Source organism: Gopherus evgoodei, chromosome 11, assembly GCF_007399415.2.
Source record: "Gopherus evgoodei ecotype Sinaloan lineage chromosome 11, rGopEvg1_v1.p, whole genome shotgun sequence".
Taxonomy (NCBI): domain Eukaryota; kingdom Metazoa; phylum Chordata; order Testudines; family Testudinidae; genus Gopherus; species Gopherus evgoodei.
In genome coordinates this window covers 8,264,948-8,289,284 of record NC_044332.1, presented here as the reverse complement: position 1 = coordinate 8,289,284, position 24,337 = coordinate 8,264,948, and the positions used below count along the sequence as shown (strand labels likewise).

At 45.5% G+C, this 24,337-nt stretch overlaps 1 protein-coding gene across 7 annotated transcripts in view; it reads left to right on the top strand.

The window, feature by feature from the left end:
- DIP2A (disco interacting protein 2 homolog A) overlaps positions 1-24,337 on the top strand; it is a 213,732-nt gene that overhangs the window by 158,445 nt on the left and 30,950 nt on the right. For 6 of the 7 annotated variants that reach the window (XR_004002532.1, XM_030579396.1, XM_030579397.1 and 3 more), the window contains 9 exons: positions 3,324-3,460; positions 15,285-15,365; positions 16,032-16,159; positions 17,464-17,578; positions 18,721-18,922; positions 19,195-19,304; positions 19,426-19,506; positions 22,577-22,700; positions 24,022-24,143. Coding sequence is in view for 6 of the 7 variants with exons in the window: in XM_030579396.1 (XP_030435256.1) it covers positions 3,324-3,460; positions 15,285-15,365; positions 16,032-16,159; positions 17,464-17,578; positions 18,721-18,922; positions 19,195-19,304; positions 19,426-19,506; positions 22,577-22,700; positions 24,022-24,143 (1,100 nt within the window). In the remaining variant the exon portion in view is untranslated. Of the gene's footprint in view, positions 1-3,323; positions 3,461-15,284; positions 15,366-16,031; positions 16,160-17,463; positions 17,579-18,720; positions 18,923-19,194; positions 19,305-19,425; positions 19,507-22,576; positions 22,701-24,021; positions 24,144-24,337 lie in introns of those variants that run through there. The other variant, XM_030579400.1, reaches the window with a different exon arrangement.

Sequence of the window (24,337 nt, the reverse complement as noted above, 5' to 3'; positions counted from 1 at the left end):
ATTGCTCATGGCATGCATGCAGGCTAGCTGAAGACTGTGGTGTCTGTGTGTGGCCATAGGGCATAGATCATTGCACTGTGTGTCTAATTCTCAGCACTCTCACCTGCATCCCTGTTAAGGAAAGTATTATAGATAGCTTTTGAATTAATTGAAGAACTTTTTTTTTAATTCCGTAGTAAAGCACTAATTCTCAGTTTGAATGTCTGTTTAACAGCCTTGTATTTGGAACTTATTAGGATTATGACTCTGAAAATGGGTTTACGCATAGCTGAGTCTGAAGCTAATGGTTTGTACGTCTGTGTAACTTAAAAACTCCCAATTTTCTAGTCCACGCCCGCAGGGCTTGGAAAGACATGTACATCCTGCCTAGCAACTGGTGAGCTGTCGCTGTAGTAGTTCAAACTTTGTCCTATGTCAAAGCTTTGGTTGCAGCATTATCTTATTGGGGTTGCTAGATGCTATCATATAAACAGATCCAAAGTTCCTATTTATTGATGATAATCATTCTGTGGACAATTTAAAATTAGGATGGAGACTGGTGGGTAACTGACACATTCATCTTTCACACTCAGTTTCATTAGGGTGAATTAAGGGTCTCCTAGTTCAGATACAGGCCGGCAGGGTCAAAGGGCAAAGGTCCTCTGAAGATTGACATTTCCTGAGTTGCCACCAAAGTTTTTAGTTTCTGCCTGCACCAGGCCAGGCTTGGCGACTGAGTTACACAAATTCAATGTGGGAGGGAATGTTCCTGTTTCTATTCAGTGACCTCTCTCAGCACTTACTGGACAGTGGGAGAAGCAAGTGCTGCCTAAGCCCCTCAAGACTCCTGTTCAAAGACCGAATTGGAAAATTGCGACAGATTGTGAGAGAAGCTGAGCACAGGCTTGCCTGCCCGAGCTAGCTTGAATGCAGCTAGTGAGATTAACAGAAGCAGGGAAGGCAGCGCCATGTGGGTGTAAGTGCAGAGCTTGGGTACATACCTGGATCACTAGCCCATGCTTTGCTGTCTTCACTGCTGCTGTTACCTGTGCTAGACCATTCACAGCTGTTGCTGTGTGGACATACCCATCATTTGTCCTGGCTCTTGTCACGTCCCTTCCCATCTACGCAGCAGCCTGCTCTGGGGCCAAGAGTGTCCAGACCCCGTGTGTCCGTAAGAAACGCTATGAATAGCTCCAAGGGTTGTGACCCCCCCCCCACAGACACAGAATTTCACAGGGTGCTCTGAGCAAGGTGTAATGGGACCGGACGGGGACTTGCGTTAAGGAATTGGCTTCCGATTTCAAATTTTCAGAAGCCCAGAAAAGAATCTACACACCCAGATGGGTGCTGCTGCCCAGCCCATGGCCTGGGCCTGGTTAACACTCCCCTCAGGGCCACACGCTGGCTCAGACAGATGCAGCTTGAAGCACTTTCACACCCTGATTACAGAGATCCCAAAGCAATGGAGAGCTGGAGCCTGTGCAAGTGGAGAAAAGGGCCCGGCAAGCCTGTGCTGTCGAGGGGGCTGGACTCAGCTCAGCGTGGGGACTGGAGGGAGGCCCCAGGGAGAAGGGGCCCTGCAAGGAATGAAACTTCCTCCTGGAGCCTGCAGCAGCAGCCAACACTAACAGTGCTTCCACGTTGGAGGCGAGAGGGAGGGAAGAACAGAAATACCTTCCAGGGGTGCTTGCCCTGTAGAGGAAGGGTCGTCAGTCGCTAATCCCTGCTGCAGGGGGCAGGTGAGGACAGGGGAGAGGAGGCTCTGCAGCAGTAACAGGTGCAAGCACATGGAGTAAATGATGGACACAATTTCAATTTACTTATCCCTATATCACTTCTGGTCACGAGCATCCATCTTTGGAAACCAACATGCCGGCAGAAGAATACAGAAATACTGTGGTTTTGCTCCCTTTTTCAACAAAGAGCTGGATAGCCCCCTTGAAGAGACAGCAGCCCTGCCCGCATCCTGGCCCTAGTTTGGATAACAAAGGATGGGGTGAGAGTAGGGTTCCAGCTGCTCTGCTGCTCTACTGCCCATCTAGGCCTTCCCATCCTGGTCTTAGTTCCTCTGCATCTGAGGTGGTGAGTTGAGCTGGCTAGCTCCATTATCATCATCGTCATCACCCCTGCGCAGCTGGAGAGTTATCTTGTACTACCCCATCCCAGACACGGTCAAATAGTGACTCTCCCAGGGATTGGGAAATGCAGAATAATCCCAGCAGGCTGGCACAGGCAGATAAGCCTGTATGGAAGCTGTATCTTGAGAGACCTATGGTTGGCCTCAGAGGCAGAGAGTCACTGATTGCTGCAAAAAAGGCCACTGTGAGCTGTGATTTTCAAACACAAGTGTCCTGGAGCAGGAAGGAGGTAATTTCTGTAGAGAACTTTAATGAGACCACACAGGAAATTGGCATTGAGTTCTGTGGTCCTCAGTACCTGAATGGTGTAGAAAATTGAAGAGACTTAATAGAAGGGCAACAAGAATAAGGCAGTAGAGGAGATGATTTATGAAGAAATATTAAAACAGCTAAACATAGTTTATCTAAGGAATGGAAAATATCAACAAACTGTAAAGGAAAGATTATTTAGGGTGGTACCAGGTGATGTAGCATGAAGTAATGGAAGTTGATGGAGAAAAGGCAATTTTAGGCAGCATGTCAGTGGAGTTCTTTTCGATTACAAAAGAGCATCTCAACAGCTTTGGGAAGCTTGGCATGCTTGGAAAGAAAACGAGACAAAGTACTGGAAAATCTGTTGAACCAATCCTAAACTGGCAGTGGGAATAAAAGTGGCCTAATCATTTTTTGTTTCCATTTCTAATTTGTGTGTGTCACATATTTAATTTAAAGAATTAATGTCTCCAAATATGAAATGTGCAACAGTAAATCAAAAGGAATTATTAATTTGTAATTGGTATTATCTAAACATGTCGTCTTTAATACTACATAAATCCTCATTCACCTAACCAGCTGCCCTGGATTATAGTATTTTGGCCTTCATGTTCAAAAGCAAATGCTACGAGGTTGTGGTATTATGTAGTGAGGCCTAGAATGTAATGGGCGGGGGGGAAATTAGAGATTTGATAGTTTGTAGTTTTCATAGCTAGAGAATACATAAATCAGAGATTGCATTACTCAGATTATCAAAATGCTTTTTAAATTTCTATTACAAAACCCTCCTTTTTGACAAATGTTTATGTGTAATGTTTCTGCTTTAGCTGCTCAGTATCAAAATTCAGTTAATCATGTTACTTTGTTTAGCAGCAGGCCGATTTCTGTCTACCAGTTTACCAAAATACACATAGATGATAATAGCGCTGCCTTCCTGCTCTTCCTCTTTAGCCAATGTGTGTGTTGTGAAGGCGGATGGAACTCCTTATCTATGTAAAACCGATGAAGTTGGTGAAATATGTGTGAATTCTGGTGCAACTGGGACAGCATACTATGGTCTCCTTGGAATCACCAAGAATGTGTTTGAGGTTTGTCTTTCTATAACTTTTATGCCCTTTATAACCTTTGATCAAAAGATGTTTTTATTATTTCAGTTAGTGAGGAGATGGGCAGAATTATGTATCAGTTTCTTTTTGCAAGTGTGACTGGGGAGGAGAGGGGGATGCTGAGATGGCTCAGTTGGGGCAAACAGCAAAGAGTGGGGCAGACAATCCCCTAAAACTGGTGGTTATTCTAATACTTAGCTGTTCTGTTGCTGGCTTGGTGAATCTTCAACAATACCTTACTGGCTACACAGAGACCAGAAATACAGCTCCCTTAAAGCAACCCAGTCTTGAGCTCCCACTCAGACAGCCAAGTCAAATATGATGACTGAAAATTTTTTTCATCACATAAAACGTTCTGCCAGTCCCAAAGGGCTGGACACATTACCCACCAGGTTAATGAATATTTCAGCTCTTACCCAAATACACACTTACAGTCACTTCTTATCAACTAAACTAAAATTTATTTAAAAAAAGAAGAGAGTATTGGTTAAAAGATCATTATACATACAGATACAAAGAGAGTTCTTAGGTCAGTTTCATAGCAGAGATGGTGAGTTTGAGTTGCAAAGGATACTTTCCAGCAGGGCCTGCTTTAGGAACTGCGGGGCCCTATTTGAATACCTGGCAGCGGTCCGTGTCTTTGGCGTCTCTTCGGCCACAGGTCCTTCACTCACTCCGGGTCTTCCATGGCACTGATGGACCCACCGCCAAAATGCCACCGAAGACCCGGAGCAAGTGAAGGACCCGCCGCCGAAGTACCACTGAAGACCCGAACCACCGCCGTGTGAGTAAAAATTAAAAAGTTAGGCTCTCTGCTTTGGGGCACGGGGCCTGAATTCAGGGGGAATCGGCTTAAAGCCGGCCCTGCTTTCCAGAATCCGTTCATTACATTATAGTCCAATGCCCAGTGTCAGGGTGATCCAGAATGGAAATGGAGACCTCAGTCTTGCAACTCAGACTTCCCCGATGAAGCTTAAGCAGATCTGAGATGAAAGGATCAGGGCCTCAGAGTTTTTATAGATCCCTGGCAGGCTATTGTCAGTCTCTTGATAGCAGGTGTTCCTTGGGTAAAGAATAGTGTCTTTGAGGTAACCTTCTGTTTCCTAAGCAACACTGGTAATTAGCTACATGCTTTTACATAAGGTAATTGCTTATCTCTCACCATTTACAGGTAGTTTAATATATACTTCAAAGAGAAATGAAGACAATGATATCACTACATTCACAGTTAATTTAAATGCAACAACTTTTGATCTCTGCATTAACAGAATACAGTGACAGACAAGAACCATTACGTTGTTCTTCGAGTGATTGCTCATATCCATTCCAGTTAGGTATGCGCGTGCCATGTGCACGTTCGTCGGAAGACTTTTTACCCTAGCAACACTCGATGGGTCGACTGGGCGCCCCCTGGAGCGGCGCCACTATGGCACTGGATATATACCCCTGCCGGCCCAGCCACCTCTTAGTTCCTTCTTACCGCCCGTGTCAGTCATTGGAACAGTGGAGCGCAGCTTAGCTGACCTTCACTTCCCTAGCTACTCGTAGTTTCTCGTTCTTTACTGTGTATATAGTTATAATCCTTTTTTATATATATATAGTTATGCTTACGTTACTTCTTTAATAGCATAGTTAGTTTAGTAATAGTTAGAGGGGTTCGGGGATTAGCCCCTTCCCTGCACCCGGTGCCGGGGCCCATGCACGGCTCACCGGGTTTCAAACCGTGCTTGGCCTGCCACAATCCGATGCTGACAGGAGATCCGCATGACTCCTGTTTGAAGTGCCTCGGGGAATCACACTTGACAGATAAGTGCCCCATTTGCAAGGCCTTCAAGCCATGAACAAAAAAGGAGTGGGACATCAGACTTAAACAGCTCCTCATGGAGGCGGCTCTCACCCCTCCACTGTCGGCACCGAGCGCTGGTCAGTCGGTGAGCAGAAGCGCCTCCTTGGCACCGGACCACACCGGTACGGCCAAAGCTTCTTGGCACCGGGCGTCGCCGGCACCGAAGTCAGCTCCACGCCGCTCCCTCTCTCCGAGGTTGAGGAAGGCCAAGACTCCTGCTTCTTCAGCGGCACCCGCACTGCAGCCAGAGAATGCGCCTAAGTTGGATCGCCCAGCGCCGACACCCGCCGTGGCACCGACTAAGTCGGCACTATCGATTCCAGTCCCATAAGGGCCGTCGAGTCCAGCGCCTGTTAGCTCCACGGCGCGTGCCGCTGTAGAGCTCACCATACCGTCCACGCCGGAGACGTTCTCAGAGGCGAGGGACCTGATCGCCTTGACAGACTCGGTACTGCCTCTACCCCCAGTACCACCAGTGCGGGTAATACAATCCATAGGCAAACCGACCTTGATTAGACCACCCTCTGTCGGCACAGCGGATCAGCACCACTCATGATCGCAGTCCTGCAGACGCTCCAGGTCCGAAGCCATTCACGATGCCGGGATTCGAGATCTCGGTCAACCTCCCAGCACCGATCTGGTCGCAGGTCCCGATCTCGCTCCCGGTACCGATATGCTTCCCGGCACCAGTCCCCAATACGAAGTGGAGCGAGGTCCGTTGGAACATCTGCCCGGGGCTTCTCCGCTCCTCCATGGCCATCCAGACACACTTCAGTGTCGTCCTATGCGGACAGCTACTATGCCCAAGACAGCAATTCCGATGTGCCTGCTGGAGTTTTTCAAGAAGTCCAGTTTCAGGACCCAGTACCTCACCAGTGGTCCTTTTGGACACCTTGGACGTACCACCAGGCCCAAGGTGCTCCGTTAGTTCCGGCCCACTCTGCTTCATCAGAGCATCGAACACCAGAGGCCATAGTTAGCCGTCCTCCTCCATCTGGGACGGAAGAAGCGCTAGTCCACCCACCGGTTTCCCCAGTACCTCTGGAGCAGGAACCAGCGCAAGAGCAAGAGGCCATACAGGACCCGCTCGTCCCCGGCATTTCCTCCTCCTCTTCTCCAGATGAGGCAGTGGCAGGAACTTCCTCCTTGGGGCCGCCTCCAATAGACCTAAGAGCCCATCAGGACCTCCTCAGGAGGATAGCGCTCAACATGAACCTCCAGGTGGAGGAGATCCTGGAGGTCGAGGACCCTGTAGTGAGCATCCTGTCAGTGGATACCCCCACTAGAGTGGCTTTGCCCTTCATAGACTCATAGACTCCAGGACTGGAAGGGACCTCGAGAGGTCATCGAGTCCAGTCCCCTGCCCTCATGGCAGGACCAAATACTGTCTAGACCATCCCTAATAGCCATTTATCTAACCTACTTTTAAATATCTCCAGAGATGGAGATTCCACAACTTCCCTAGGCAATCTTTTCCAGTGTTTAACTACCCTGACAGTTAAGAACTTTTTCCTAATGTCCAACCTAAATCTCCCTTGCTGCAGTTTAAGCCCATTGCTTCTTGTTCTATCATTGGAGGCTAAGGTGAACAAGTTTTCTCCCTCCTCCTGATGACACCCTTTTAGATTCCTGAAAACTGCAATCATGTCCCCTCTCAGTCTTCTCTTTTCCAAACTAAACAAACCCAATTCCTTCAGCCTTCCTTCATAGGTCATGTTCTCAAGACCTTTAATCATTCTTGTTGCTCTTCTCTGGACCCTCTCCAGTTTCTCCACATCTTTCTTGAAATGAGGTGCCCAGAACTGGACACAATACTCCAGTTGAGGCCTAACCAGCACAGAGTAAAGCGGAAGAATGTCTTCTCGTGTCTTGTTTACAACACACCTCTTAATGCATCCCAGAATCACGTTTGCTTTTTTTGCAACAGTATCACACTGTTGACTCATATTAAGTTTGTGGTCTACTATGACCCCTAGATCTCTTTCTGCCATACTCCTTCCTAGACAGTCTCTTCCCATTCTGTATGTGTGAAACTGATTGTTCCTTCCTAAGTGGAGCACTTTGCATTTATCTTTATTGAACTTCATCCTGTTTACCTCAGACCATTTCTCCAATTTGTCCAGATCATTTTGAATTTTGACCCTGTCCTCCAAAGCAGTTGCAATCCCTCTCAGTTTGGTATTCTCCGCAAACTTAATAAGCGTACTTTCTATGCCAACATCTAAATCGTTGATGAAGTTATTGAACACAGCTGGTCGCAAAACAGACCCCTGTGGAACCCCACTTGTTATACCTTTCCAGCAGGATTGGGAGCCATTAATAACTACTCTCTGAGTACGGTTATCCAGCCAGTTATGCACCCACCTTATAGTAGCCCCATCTAAATTGTACTTTCCTAGTTTATCTATAAGAATATCATGCGAGACCGTATCAAATGCCTTACTAAAGTCTAGGTATATCACATCCACCGCTTCTCCCTTATCCACAAGGCTCATTATCCTATCAAAGAATGTTATCAGATTAGTTTGACACGATTTGTTCTTTACAAATCCATGCTGGCTATTCCCTATCACCTTTCCACCTTCCAAGTGTTTGCAGATGATTTCTTTAATTATTTGCTCCATTACCTTCCCTGGCACAGAAGTTAAACTAACTGGTCTGTAGTTTCCTGGGTTGTTTTTATTTCCCTTTTTATAGATGGGCACTATATTTGCCCCCTTCCAGTCTTCTGGAATCTCCCCCGTCTCCCATGATTTCCCAAAGATAATAGCTAGAGGCTCAGATACCTCCTCTATTAACTCCTTGAGTATTCTAGGATGCATTTCATCAGGCCCTGGTGACTTGCAGGCATCTAACTTTTCTAAGTGATTTTTTACTTGCTCTTTTTTTATTTTATCTTCTAAATCTACCCTCTTCCCGTAAGCATTCACTATACTAGACATTCCTTCAGACTTCTCAGTGAAGACCGAAACAAAGAAGTCATTAAGCATCTCTGCCATTTCCAAGTCTCCCGTTACTGTTTCCCCCTCCTCACTGAGCAGTGGGCCTACCCTGTCCTTGGTCTTCCTCTTGCTTCTAATGTATTGAGAAAAAGTCTTCTTGTTTCCCTTTATTCCCATAGCTAGTTTGAGTTCATTTTGTGCCTTTGCCTTTCTAATCTTGCCTCTGCCTTCCTGTGTTATTTGCCTATATTCGTCCTTTGTGATCTGACCTAGTTTCCATTTTTTATATGACGCCTTTTTATTTTGTAGGTCACCCAAGATCTCGTGGTTAAGCCAAGGTGGTCTTTTGCCACATTTTCTATCTTTCCTAACCATCGGAATAGCTTGCTTTTGAGCCCTTAATAGCATCCCTTTGAAAAACTGCCAACTCTCCTCAGTTGTTTTTCCCCTCAGTCTTGATTCCCATGGGACCTTACCTATCAGCTCTCTGAGCTTACCAAAATCCGCCTTCCTGAAATCCATCGTCTCTATTTTTCTGTACTCCCTTCTACCCTTCGTTAGAATTGCAAACTCTTATGATTTCATCATCACTTTCACCCAGGCTTCCTTCTATTTTCAAATTCTCAACGAGTTCCTCCCTATTTGTTAAAGTCAAGTCTAGAACAGCTTCCCCCCTAGTAGCTTTTTCAACTTTCTGAAATAAAAAGTTGTCTGCAATGCAGTCCAGGAACTTATTGGATAGTCTGTGCCCCGCGGTGTTATTTTCCCAACATATATCTGGATAGTTGAAGTCCCCCATCACCACCAAATCTTGGGCTTCAGATGATTTTGTTAGTTGTTTGAAAAAAGCCTCATCCACCTCTTCCACCTGATTAGGTGGCCTGTAATAGACTCCCAGCACGACATCACCTGTGCTTTTTACCCCTTTTAGTCTAACCCAGAGACTCTCAACACTTCCGTCTCCTATGTCCATCTCTACCTCAGTCCAAGTGTGTACATTTTTAATATATAAGGCAACACCTCCTCCCTTTTTCCCCGTCTATCCTTCCTGAGCAAACTGTATCCATCCACACCAACATTCCAGTCGTGTGTATTATCCCACCAAGTTTCAGTAATGCCAACAATGTCATAGTTGTATTTATTTATTAGCACTTCCAGTTCTTCCTGCTTATTACCCATACTTCTTGCATTTGTATATAGGCATCTAAGATACTGGTTTGATCTTGCCTCCCAGCTTTGCCCTGACCCTCCTTTCTCTCTGCCATTATAGCCCATGCTCCCTCCTGTTTCCAACCCATCTCCCAGGTCTTGTTCCCCACTTACCTGTGGGGTTTGCTCACCTGTCCCCATCGAACCTAGTTTAAAGCCATCCAAGGACCATCCAAGCCAATGCCGACACCTTATGGCAGTCCCCCAGCCTCCATCCCCCCTACGGCAAAGAGGGTCGTGCGTAAATACATGGTACCCTCTCGGGGGTACGAGTATCTGTATCTCCACTCTGCTCGCTAGTTGTCCAATCAGTCAACGAGAGGGAGCGCCATGGCCAACAGGCACCAGCCCCAAAGTCAAAGGAGGCTAGGCAAATGGACCTACTCGGCCACAAGGTGTATTTGGCAGGCGCCCTACAGCTCCAGGTGACAAATCAGGAGGCTCTACTGAGCCGATATAACTACAGCACCTGGGCGGAGGTGGGTAGATTCACAGAACTACTCGCCCCGGACTCCCACCAGGAATTCGCTGCTTTTTTGGAGGAAGGGAGAAAGGTAGCCAGAACCTCCCTCCAGGCTTCACTAGATGCGGCCAACTCGACAGCCAGATCTCTGGCCTCCGGTATCACCATGAGACACATCTCATGGCTACAGGTTTCCAACCTCCCGCCGGAGCTACAATATACTATCCAGGACTTACCCTTTGATGGTAAGGGTCTGTTCTCGGAGAAGACTGACCCCAGGCTACAAAGCTTGAAAGACAATAGAGTAATCATGCGTTCTTTGGGCATGCATATATACACCTGTGACCCAACGCAGACCTTTCCGTCCCCAGACTCACCACCTGTACTTTGTGCCCAGACACAGGCAAGACTTTGGCAGATGGCAGGGTGGGTGGGCATAGACACCAGTCAGGACCCAAAGGGGGCCAAAATCACGGTCCCTCGAAACCACCAGTGGGACCAAAGTCTGCCTTTTGAAGGTACGCCCGAGGAAGGAGTACCAGTTTCAGGCCAGGATCCTTTTCCTCCCTTCTCTAACCCTCTCTCCTACTTCCTCCCGGCGTGGTCCCAATTGACCTCAGACCTCTGGGTCCTACGCACAGTGAATCAAGGATACCACCTCCAGTTTGTTTCAACCCCGCCTTCCCACCCTCCAACCCAGTCCCGCTTCAGGGACCCCTCTCATGAGCAATTCCTCCTACAGGAGGTGCAGACGCTCCTCACCATAGGAGCGATAGAGGAGGTACCAAAAGACGAAAAGGGCAAAGGGTTTTACTCCCATTACTTTCTGATCCCCAAGTCGAAAGGAGGCTTCAGGCCTATCCTAGACCTGCGAGGCCTCAACAAGTTCATGATAAAGTTGAAGTTCTGCATGGTCTCCCTGGGGACCATTATCCCGTCCTTGGATCCTGGAGACTGGTATGCTGCCCTCGATATGAAGGACACGTATTTTCACATCGCCATTTTTCCTCTGCACAGGAAGTTTCTTCGCTTTGTAGCCAACCGTCAGCATTTTCAGTTTATAGTCCTTCCCTTTGGCCTCTCCTCAGCCCCAAGGGTGTTTACAAAGTGTATGGCCGTAGTCGCCGCACATCTCCACTGACATCGGATACATGTATTCCTGTATCTGGACGACTGGCTCATCAGAGGGACCTCCGAGACACAAGTCACACAACATGTAGGCCTTATCACAGACCTATTCACACGCTTAGGCCTGATGCTCAATGCGGAGAAATCCACACTCGTCCCCACACAAAGGCTAGACTTCATAGGAGCTACCCTGGGCTCCAATCTAGCCAAGGCCTACTTACCTCAGCCACGGTTCCAGGCAATGGCAACAATCATCTGAGGTCTACAGAACTTCCCGACGACCTCGGCTCGCACCTGTCTCGGTCTCCTAGGTCACATGGCTGCCTGCACATATGTGACCAAATATGCCAGGCTCCGCCTTCGACCTCTCCAAACATGGCTCAATTTGGTATACTGTCCGGGCAGGGACCCAATAGACACAATAGTCACCATTCCCCTGAGCACCCTACGCTCCCTCAACTGGTGGCTAACCCCCTCCCTGGTACGTGCAGGGCTACCGTTCCATCCGCCCCAACCCTCACTGTCCCTGATGACATACGCGTCATCTCTCGGGGGGCTCACCTTGGACACCTTCGTACTCAGGGCCTCTGGTCATTGTAGGAACTGGCGCTTCACATAAATGTCCGAGAGCTGAAAGCGGTCCGCCTGGCATGCCAGACGTTCCAGCAGCATCTACACGGCCATTGTGTGTCAGTGTTTACAGATAACACAACGGCCATGTATTATGTAAACAAGCAGGGAGGGACTCGATCTTTCCCCCTCTGTCAGGAGATCATCCGACTCTGGGACTTCTGCATAGCCCACTCGATAGACCTGGTAGCATCCTTTCTCCCAGGAGTTCCGAACACTCTGGCAGATCAACTGAGCAGATCCTTCCTGTGTCACGAATGGTCGATAAGGCCAGACATTATTCATTCGGTCTTCCAGAAGTGGGGTTTTCCCCACATAGACCTATTGGCCTCTCGCGCGAACAGGAAATGCCAAACGTTCTGCTCCTTCCAGGGTCTTTCACCGGGATCGATCTTGGACGCATTCCTAATGTCATGGAAGCACCGACTGCTCTATGCCTTCCCACCATTCCCGCTGGTTCACAAGGTCCTAATAAAACTCCGCAGGGACAGAGCGCTCCTGATCGCACCAGCGTGGCCCAGACAGCACTGGTACACTACACTGCTCAACCTGTCCATAGCCAGCCTAATTACCTTGCCACTCCACCGAGACCTCATAACGCAGGACCATGTCAGTCTCCGCCACCAGGACCTGCAGGCCCTTCACCTCACAGCATGGCTACTGCGTGGCTAAACATGTCGGAGTTACGCTGCTCCGCTCCGGTACAACATATACTCCTTAATAGCAGAAAGCCTTCCACTCGGTCAACATATCTGGCCAAGTGGAAACGTTTCTCCTGCTGCTGTGAAACGCAGACTGCTACTCCCTTTAAGGTCTCGATCCCCACCATCTTGGACTACCTCTGGTCGCTTAAGCAGCAGGGCCTGGCGGTATCTTCTTTGAGGGTGAACTTGGCGGCCATCTCCACATTCCATCCAGGAGAGAGTGGCCACTCCGTGTTTTATCACCCTATAGTTACTATATTTCTTAAGGGCCTGGAGCGCCTCTACCCCCAAGTACGCCACCCTGCCCCTACCTGGGACCTCAGCCTAGTCCTCAGCAGGCTTATGCTTCCAACATTCAAGCCATTGGCAACTTGCTCGCTGCTATACCTGTCCTGGAAGACAGTTTTCCTAGTAGCCATTACATCGGCCAGACGAGTTTCCGAGCTTCGAGCGCTTACGGTGGACCCACCGTATATTGTCTTTCACAAGGACACGGTACAGTTGCGACCACATCCGGCATTCCTCCCTAAGTGGTGTCGGCCTTCCATAGCAGTCAGGACATCTTCCTTCCGGTCTTCTTCCCGAAGCCTCATTCATCCCGACAGGAACAGCAGTTACACTCCTTAGATGTCCGTATATCAATCAGATGAAGCCCTTCCGTAAATCCCTCCAACTCTTCGTTGCAGTGGCTGACCGGATGAAGGGCCTACCTGTCTCCTCCCAGAGGATCTCCTCTTGGGTGACGGCGTGCATCCGCACGTGCTATGACTTGGCTCATGTTCTCTCAGGCCATCTCACTGCACATTCTACCAGGGCTCAGGCTTCATCAGCCGCCTTCCTGGCCCATGTACCAATCCGGGAAATATGTCGCGCAGCTACCTGGTCCTCGGTCCACACCTTTGCTTCGCACTATGCTCTGGTCCAACAATCTAAAGATGATGTAGCCTTTGGCTCAGCGGTTCTGCACTCTACCACGTCTCACTGTGACCCCACCGCCTAGGTAAGGCTTGGGAATCACCTAACTGGAATGAATATGAGCAATCACTCGAAGAAGAAAAGACGGTTACTCACCTTTATAACTGTTGTTCTTTGAGACGTGTTGCTCATATCCATTCCAAACCCACCCTCCTTCCCCACTGTCGGAGTAGCTGGCAAGAAGGAACTGAGAGGTGGCTGGGTCAGCTGGGGTATATATCCGGTGCCATAGTAGCGCCACTCCAGGGGGCGCCCAGCCAACCCACCGAGTGTTGCTAGGGTAAAAAGTCTTCCGGCGAACGTGCACGCGGTGCGCGCACACCTAACTGGAGTGGATATGAGCAACACATCTCGAAGAACAACAGTTACAAAGGTGAGTAACCATCTTTTACATTGTCAGCCTCTAACAACATATATGTAGACACACACAAAACACAAACATTATTTACTACTATGTCTCTAAAGATTGAATCTGAGTCAGTTAACCTACTAGTTGTGTAACCCTTTCTGGACCGGTTTCACAACAGGTATGCTCATGTTCATTGCAACAGCATCTGTTTTAATTAATTAAACAAAAGCCATGGCAAAATACACCTCTCTTCATCCCTTCCAGTAACGCATCAGAACTGAAACTTGTTTTTCCTTTAACCAAATTATGAAATAGCATTAGCAGTCAATCATCTTTTTTTATATATCATGCTCATATTAGCATCCTGTACATAATCAAAGTATGATCACCTCACCTCTGTGTCAACACAGCATTAGCATGTAAAGTTACATTAAGACATTTCAAGGATATTATTGCATAAAGTCGGGTGATTATTCACATAGATCTCTGATACCACATCATAATATCCTACATGCATCCTAGTATTGTTCAGTTATTGCCACATTGCTTAAGTAAGTGTGCCTAGTGTATTGAAAACCATACACACGGTTTTTATATAAAAGTAGACTTTGGTTACTTGCTGTAATCCTTAGAACACTGAATAATCTGCAACTGGATAATACACAAGACTGTGTTCCTTAGGGCTTGGCAGCAGTTTAAATAGAGGGTGAAATAAGAACAAGAGTCAGCCTCACTGCATTTGATGCGAAACGCAAAACCCACCACTTTCCCAAGCTTTACTGCTGCAGTCTCTGAATCTAATTTTTTTCACATATACAGGCCTATTCCCAAAAAAGCAAAAAACAAAAAGAAGGAAGTGACCATTGTTGTCCTCTTGCTTTTGGGAGGCACTCAGACACTGCTGTTGCAGACACCAGTATAAGATGATCGATGGAAATGCTATCATGCGATCAGGGAGGGTTTTCTGTTTCAGAAACGATGCGTTAGGACTCTTGAATACAAGGAGTCCTGACCATCTTCCTCACTGCTGGAAAGATCTTCTAGCCAGCCTCCCAGCTCCCAATACCTGAACCAGCTTATGTTTCTGGAGGGCGTTCTCGCTGAGGGTTTCCAACATCAGGACGTCCAGGCACGTAGCAGGGAGGAGGCAGGCCGGCCAGGTGGGGTAGTCCTCAGAAACAGTAAAGAAACCAGCAGAGGCAACACAAGGGGTTATTAGTGAAACTCAACTGGTTAAAACACAAGCTCTGGTTCTCAGTTTTGGGTTATGTTCCAGCTCTGTCACGGACTTGCTGTGTGACCTTGGGCAAGTCACTCAGCTCCTGTTGTGCCTGTTCTCCCCCTCTGTAATAGGGATTGTACTTGCCCACCTCACCGCGTGAGTTACAACCACATCAGCCAGAAGGACAGTAAATGCTCTCTCGCTTTCTAGTTCATTCTTTGTTTGATCAAAAAGATTTTCACTGAAACAGAAGGGGAATGTGTTTTAGCTTCACAGTACCAGTTAAACAGTGAAGTACCTTGGTGTGTATCTGAACTTTATCTTCCGTCTTCTATCAGACCATACCAGTGACAGCAGCAGGGGTGCCTGTTTCAGATCAACCCTTCACAAGGACAGGATTGCTTGGCTTTATTGGACCCGTAAGTATGAATGGACAAAACTGTTCCAAATGCCCATGAAGTAAATCCACTCTTGAATTAACAGAATATGCAGTAGGGAGTAGTTAGGAGGATTTAGAACAGGAATACTGAAATATAATCTTGTACGACAATCTGCAGATCAAATGAAACTAAGGCTGGAATGTCAGGTTAGTATTGTTCTCCCAAGGGGAGTATTCTCCAGATATCTTCTCCAGCTGTTGGATCATGGGTTCCTAGTTTTCCTGTTTTCAAAGCCAAATGACAGGATCATGTCCTTGAACTCATTTGATAGAGCATGGGCACATCTTGGGTCGAGTAGCTGGCTTTGGCAACTAACCGCCTCCTTCTGTGCGAGCACAGCTGCATTCAACAGGATTCTCTATCAAGAGAGTCTGTTTTCCTCATATAAGTCTATATAATGTCAAGTATCAGAGGGGTAGCCGTGTTAGTCTGGATCTGTAAAAGCAGCAAAGAATCCTGTGGCACCTTATAGACTAACAGACGTTTTGGAGCATGAGCTTTCGTGGGTGAATATCCACTTCTTCAGATGCATGTGATGATGTAATGTCACTCTTTTATCCCTAGGGTTAATGATCTTGTATTGCTGGGAGTCTTGAGTTTGCATTTTGTGTGGCTTTTCTGTTTTTTAGCCTGTTGTCTTTTCAGGACAGTTTGGTGTTCGTGGTGGGAAAACTGGATGGCCTGATGGTGGTGAACATTCGCAAACACAACGCTGATGATGTAGTGGCCACAGCACTGGCAGTAGAACCAATGAAGTTTGTCTACAGAGGAAGGTGAATATTTTGAGAGAGGAACTTATTCCCTAACATTGTATTCTTGTGTATTTATCCACTGCTCATCCAGCATTTCAGAGTGCTTTCTGGGTTGGGGAAAGTTCTGCACTGAACTTTGCTTTGGGGGCAAGATGCCACCCTGTGAGTATGAATATCAAAGTGTGGCTTCCCCTGCTAGCATACAGCATGAAACCTAATGTATGTAAACTGATTCTAAATTGTTTAAATTGCCTTGACCTGGTGAAATCATTAGTCTTACTGACCTCTTCTTTCTGTGTTTAAGTTTCTGCTTAAAACTTCACAGTACTACTTTGTTCAGCTTTGCATCATCTGTATATTTATTGTATTTTGATTTCTAAAAAAATAAATGTGGATGCCTGTCCGGAGCTCTAGACACAAGACAAATAAATTAAGCAACAGCTTTACCCCAAGAGCCTGCAGAACTGAGACCCCTAGAAAACCCAGAACACAAGTTCCCTTCCCCCTAACAGATCTAACCCTACCAGACAGCTCCCTCCCGCAGCTTCTCATGCTAATAGATGCATCTGGTAACATGCCCTGAGAGGAACAAGCTAGCTGTTTGGGGCCACTGAAGGACCCTCAAAAGTAATACTACAGTGCCCAACTTCTTGCTCTTACGTAGAGGGGCATTCAGCTCAGGTGTCTCCTGGGATTGCAGCTGTGGCAGTGTGGCACGAGGAACTGCTATTGAGTTACACTTTTGTTGTAGGTTCAACAAGTATTATTTCCTCATAAATGTGTCACTTCCATCAATTCAAGCATCATTTTCAAAAATTGGCTCCCAGCTTGTCGAGGTATTGCTAGCCTTTTCCCCACTGCCGACCTGGGTTCAAAGCCAGTTTGGCCCACAAAGGAAGCAGGTTTCTAGCTATCAGTCCAGATATACAGCTAGACATGCCACCTTTTAATCTGGCAGAGTTGTCCACTTCCTTTGGAGAGAGATTCAGTAGTTAGATGTTGTAGGTTAGAGTCAATGTACGTGACAAAGTTATATAGTGAAAGTTTGCACATCTCCGGTATGTGTTGAATCCTGCTTGTAATAACACGTGAACTGTAGTAGTGAAGTGCAAATTCTCTCAAATCTGAGAAAAGAAAATTAAAATAAACTTCCTCTTGTCCTCAAGTTGTGAGTGATTTTGTGATGATCTGGCATAAATAATGTTTGTGTCTGTGAAAACAGTTCCACAGGAGTTACAGCCATTCATATTGTAATAAACCATGCTATGTTCATTATACGTTGCATCTCTTCTAGTCCTAGCATTCTTCTGTCCTTTGTGTTCTAGGATAGCAGTGTTTTCTGTGACCGTTTTGCATGATGATCGAATAGTGCTTGTGGCAGAGCAGCGCCCTGATGCATCAGAGGAGGATAGTTTTCAGTGGATGAGCAGGGTTCTACAGGTAGTCAGATCTGTCCTTTCTCTTTTTTCAGGTGAATAAGGCTAATGTATCAAATGAGAATATCAGAACTTCTATTTTCTATATAAACAACCTTACCTTCAAACTGGCCAAAGAAACCTCTGATAAGCTCACTGCTTTTCTAGAGTGTTAGCTAATGGAATTTTTTTCAAGAGCAAAATCAGATTTCTGCAGTTCATTTTGATTGGAATTTTCAAATCCTGCAAAAGAAGTATTCAATTTGTAATTCGTTAGTCTTTATTTTTGCCAGTGTCCTTTGGTCTGTTTGATTCTGAAATAACTTAATGTTGAACTTATACAAAATATCAAAAGAAGACTTCTATTTTAGAATGTTTGTTAGTAGCATGTGTGATACGGGAGTGCTCCATGTCTCCCGTATGCTCCTAAATTGAACAGCTACTTTTGGTCACTTTGTCCAGTAGTAGTCAGGTATTTCTGAAGTAGCCAGTCACTTCTAAGGAGGCGGCAGGGTGCAATAACTGAAAGAGCAGGTATGGCCGAGGAATCAGAAAATGAAGTATGAGGGAGGGTAGGACTGAAGAGAACAATGTAAAGAGAGATGCCTCTTAAGCCGAGGGGAAAACTATGTAGGAATAAAGAGACAATGTGTCTCTATAAATTCATAGGATTTTAAGTCTTTCATTACCATTTTACTTGGTAATGGTAAGGATGTCATTCATAGAAACACAAGTATGACCCATTTCTGTTGTTCTGCGTGGTTTCCAAGCTGAAGCACATAGTGAGTGTTAAGCAGCTAAATGTTTCCCCGCTATATCTTCTTGTGGCTCACATTCTACTGTGTCTCTGTGGTTGCACCAGACACGCTAAGTACACTGTGACAAACGGTTTTGGCCTTCACGATCTTTCCACACTTATCACCCACATTTTAGTAACTTCCCTCATCAGTGTTGGGCTTGACTGCACAGGCAGAAATATGGATCTGCTCCTGCTCCCATTGAAGTCGTGGCACAACTTCTGTGAATTCAGTGAGTGCAGAATTGGACCCTTTATTTGCAAATTATGGTGCAAGTAAAATTTGTGGTGATATAAATTACTTTAGAATTCTTGTTCCAGCTAAGTGCCATGTCACTGTACATAATTAATTCTTTTTTTCCCCCCTCAAGGCAATTGACAGCATTCACCAAGTGGGTGTGTATTGTCTTGCTTTGGTTCCTGCGAACACCTTACCAAAGGCGCCACTTGGAGGAATTCATATTTCAGAAACGAAACAGCGCTTTCTAGAGGGTGCTCTGCACCCTTGCAATGTTTTGATGTGTCCTCATACCTGTGTTACCAACTTGCCTAAACCTCGACAAAAACAGCCAGGTAACTAAAGCAGAGTGTGTAGCTCAGCCTTCATGTTTGTCTCTAAATGTTGCTGTCTTGGTAACTGAACATGTTAAAGTCTGTGTTACCAGGTTACGTTTGTTCTGTCAGATCTGATGTTTGGTTTCAGCCTCTCATCTTCCTTTTTTATTTTTTTAACATTACATTACATTCGTTATTGTAATATGCATGCTTAATTATTCGTTGTTATTTAATTATGATTGGCTTTGTTAAACTGAGTTATTTTCATTTTGCTCATTTTGTTAACCCAGATGTTGGTCCTGCTTCTATGATAGTGGGCAACCTTGTTGCTGGAAAAAGAATTGCACAAGCTTCAGGGAGAGATGTTACCCAGCTGGAGGATAATGACCAGGCAAGAAAGGTAGAATTGAGTCTTTTTGAATGTATCCAAGGGTAGCAGTTGTTATAGTACCCTACTGAAGCTGAGCGTGGTATGTTTCAAGGGAGTTTGAATGTTCTCTGTCCTATCTTTTCTGTTTCAGTTCCTGTACTTAGCGGATGTTCTTCAGTGGCGAGCCCAGACAACCCCGGATCACCCTCTCTTTCTGTTGCTGAATTCCAAGGTGAGATGCACTGACTCTCATTTTCAGATCAAGTAATGAATAAAATTATTTGGGTTTGAAGAAGGGAAGTGACACTCATGTTACAGCCTAAAATGCTGCAAACTTCATTGATGTTGGGGGGACTCCTCCGGTTTCCAGCACACATTAATGAATGCACGTGGTCAGTATTTTAGCTTTTTTATACTGTGCTTGCTGTTTACTCTCTCCTTAGAACACTAGTCTACATCCTGTCTAGTTTCAGAGAGCTGCAGCATCTGCGTGTCCAGCTTCCCTCAGATTTGACGTCTACACTGTGCCTGGCATTTGTGGCTTTGCTCTCATTGCCCTTTGAGTAGAAGGGTATGAGAAGGCAGAGCTGTGACAGAGGAGGAAAAAGAAAGATGGTCATGGATCCAGGGCACACGTTGGAGGTCTCTGTTCCCGCTTTCTTGGGTTCAGGGGCACCTCTGACCCTTCCCCTAGTGCCAGTGGGCTCTACCTCTTTTGGGGACAGTCTGACGGTCAATGGAACATGTCCATGAACAGTGTTCTAGAGCTCTGGGTCATCAGGTGGGCCCGAAGGATCTGGCTACACTGTGGTTAGACATCCGTGGCTGGCCTGTGCCAGCTGGCTCAGACTAAGAGGCTGTTTAATTGCAATGTAGACATTCAGGCTTGGAGTGCAGCCTGAGCTCTGGGACCCTCCCACCTCAGAGGGCCCTGGGCTCCAGCCCAAGCCCAAATGGCTACACCACAATTAAACAGCCCCTTAGTCCAAGTCCCTTAGGCCACATCAGCTGGCACAGGCCAGCCACAGGTTTTTAATTGCAGTGTAGACATATCCTAAAAGTCCACATGATTGAGGATTGCCTGTTGCTGCTGTGACCGACAGCAAGCTAGCTGTGCTCTGCCTCAGTCAGCAGGGTTGCCTGCTTGCAAACGCGCTCTTGGGAAGGAGTGGATCTGAGGTGTCGGACTCATCAGCTACCTTGTGATCCTCCACCTCGCTGGCAAATAAAATGTGTGTGCAGGCAAGCTGAGGTGTAGGACACATGACCAGCACAAGTGGTCTCTGAAGAACCGGTTGTTGGGGAGGGAGGCTGTCTTTGTGGTGGTGTTTGTAGCAGCAGGCTCTGTGAAGTGGCAGAGGGACAGAAGTTCAGTTACTGTTCAGAGTTCTGCTGTGTGCTTTTCCACTGACCCTGTCACTACTGATGGCGATTAGAAACGTGACAGAGGACAAGACCTGAGTCGCCATGGTCACTTCAGCTTGAGTCAAGCAATGTTAAATCTGTCCTGGCAGCCCCCACACTGTACCTCTGACCCCAGACATTTCAGTTATGGGTTACTACGTGATTGTGAGAGTGCTTGGATATTACTCAGGGAAGGAGGGCTCCTGCCCCGAGGAGCTCACTGCCTCGGAGCAGACAAACAAGTGGCTTACAGAAGAGAAGCAGCAAATAAGGCGTGTTTGTACAAGTCATCTAGGTTAACCATAGGCAGCAGGGCAAAAGTCAGTCTTCGAGAGGCTTAAAGTTGATGGGGTAAGGACTTTGTGGGTGGGCTGATGAATGCTCTGTCAGCATAGTCTGTCCTGTGTCCTAATCCAAAATCAGATTTTCCTCACTGCTGGGCTTCGACAACCACTTCTCTAAAATGTTCCCCAAGGCTGCAGAGTATCCTACTGCAGTTCAGAAAACCTCCATGCTGAATTGTTAACCCCAGAAACGAATTTTTTTTTTCCCACTGACCTGAAAGTTAACTGCAGGTTAACTGCCATGTTCATTAGCAGAGCACCTCCAGACTCCTGATTACCCGCTTTGCTAGCTAGGGTTGTTTACTGGCGCTCCCTGTGGGTGCCTGGTATTACTGTCTACGGGGCAGTACAGAAAAATATCAATTAAGAGAAATTTAAAGCAAAGGGCATTAAATTATGAAATGCAAATGTAGGTATCAGAAATATAAGAGGTAAGCACTGAATTAAGAATAAAGTAAAGCTTTGACTAAGACCATTAAAGTAGTGGGGGAAAGTCCAACTGTAAAGGTGACAAGCCTTTAAACAGCATCAAGATAAGGTAATTGGTTGTGGAGCAGGGGATGGAACAAGAAGTGGGTGAAGGGAAAGGAGATTAGACTGTAACAGTGAAAGGGCTATCAGGGATTTTCTGTATTGCCCCTGTACAGACTTGCTTGAACACCGAAGGTGAAAGGTGAATGTTTTAACTACTTTTATTTTCTGCTGTAATGAATCGTTTTACTGGCAGAATCAGAAAAGCATGCTACATTTTCATCATCTTGGATTCTAATAACAAAGATGAGATTAAACTATTAAATTTGTGTGGAAAGGCAAATCTAGAACTTTTATCAAGTATCTTCATTATCTGATATTTATAATGCTGGAGACTTGTAAATATGTGAATTACAGCACAGCCAGTTCTGTGAGCATTTTAAGAGTTTTTGGTGCAATTGGCCCCGTTTCCGAGCTGCTGAAGTGTTTGAATATAGTTAGGCTTGGCAGGGTTAGATTTTTACTGGTAAATGTCAGTAAACGCCAATTTCACTATACACACGAAAAAATATTTCCATCGAAGATACTTGAAATTTACATGTAAGCAAGGTAAGAAAAATGCTGCTTGAGAACTTATTAATGTTTAATTTAAGGCTGATATTTTGAGACGTGGTTGACAGTTTGTGTTTCAATGGTTATAAAGCTTTTAGCTTTTTGAATCAGTGTCTAATGTCTATAAATAATTGCTGCCTCACTCCCACCTTTGGCTGACTCCCCGATAAAATTAAATCTATAAAAAATGAGAAGAGAAAAAAAGGCTTAATCCATAATTTTGCACTACTGTGAAAATTAAAATTGATAAAAATAAAACTTTAAAATAAATATCTGTATTAGCTGTTAAAATTATAAAAATCTAACTGAATTCTACCATTCTAAATGTAGTTTTAACAAGTCTTTAATTCTATCCACTACGATGCTAAAACCATAATTGTAATGAAGTGTTAGATCTAAGGCTATTTATTTTACTCAGTGTCAAAATATATTTCCTGCCAATTTTTCCTAAGTCACGTTTGTACTATACAGGGCACAGTAGCTAGCACTGCATCATGTATACAACTGCACAAGAAAGCAGAGAGGGTGGCAGCTGCACTGATGGAGAAGGGACGACTGAATGTTGGAGACCATGTCGCTCTGGTTTATCCTCCAGGTAAGGGAGTAGAGACAGCAGATACTGTAAAGTCATCAATTGTGGGTAAAGGAAGGTAAGCGTCTTGATGCTCGAACAGTCCTACAGCCATTTAATTTGGTAATTCATCTCAGAGCGACCAGCATGTAATTATTAAGGGAAAGGCTTCTTCACTTCTCTGCTTTTTCTGCTGAACCGATTCTCCAGTTGGCAGGATAAATTTATCAAATCTATGAAGGTCAGATGGAACATATCTGGACAGTTATGCATTACCATACCATTGGGAAGTGAATAGGGAATGAATTTAGATCACATGAAAGGTACCAGATTCTTGGTTCCAAAGAGTGAAATGGTGTGTGCATTCACAGAATAGGTACAGTAGAGGGCAGTGCTGACCACAAATGCACCTGTGTCCTAACAAGAAGTGGCCACCTCTAGAATGAGTTCATGCTTGGTCTCTGTCACTAATGCGTGCTTGTAAATGTAGCAGGAGCATAAAGCTCTGCAAAAAGGGTAGTTTAGACACTGCATAATGTTAATTTATGAAAGACAAATACTGTATATATTACTTATAATCTACCACACCATCTCAAACTTCATGGAATGTATTAATCAGAGAAATGTAGGACTGGAAGGGATCTCAACAGATCAGCTGGTCCACCAAATGTACCTAGATCATCCCTGACAGGTGTTTGTCCAACTTGTTCTTAAAAACCTCCAGTGACAGCGGTTCCACATCCTCTCTTGGTGACCTGTTCCAGTACTTATCTGCCCTTATGGTTAGAAAGTTTTTCCTAATAACTAACCTAAATCTTCCTTACTGCAGATTGAGGTGATTTCTTCTTGTACTACCTTCAGTGGATATGGAGAACAATCATCACCATGCTCTTGTTATTAGGTCCCCCCTCAGTCGTCTTTTCTCAAGACTGAACATGTCCAGTTCTTTAACCTTTCCTCACAGAGCAGGTTTTCTAAACCTTTGATTATTTTTGTTGTTTTCCGCTGGATTCTCTCCAGTTTGTCCACATTTTTCTTAAAAGGTGGCACCCAAAACTGGACATTTGTCTAAATGTATTTCAACAGATCTTCTCATTTAAGAACTTAAATAATTACTACAAATGTACTAATATTTAAATACAAAAACTCAACAACCAACCACCCCCCCACTTCACCCCCCAGAATGGCTACTTCCAGAGGCAGGGCACTGGTTTAGATGGACCTTTTATAACAAATATATGCGTATAGTCTTTTAATTCTAAAAATGTATTGAAGATATTTTTTGGAATTGGTATGAGAGATTATGATGATTTGTGAAATTAAAACTATTTTTTGTCCTTAACAGGAGTAGACCTAATAGCAACTTTCTATGGCTGTTTATATGCGGGCTGTATACCCATAACAGTTCGACCCCCTCACCCACAAAATCTTGCTACTACTCTGCCCACTGTCAAGATGATTGTAGAGGTATGAGAGATTCCTTCGTCTTTTTTGTTTTGTTTAAAACTGTTGATCCAATAAGTAAAAAATTGCCCAATAGAAGTCATGGTCCAGTGGATATAAACTAAGTCGAATTTCTGAAAAATGAAATGCTGTGACCCTCTGACTCAGAGTCAATACATGCTTCATTCAACTAGTTTAAAACTTGTTTTCCATTATCA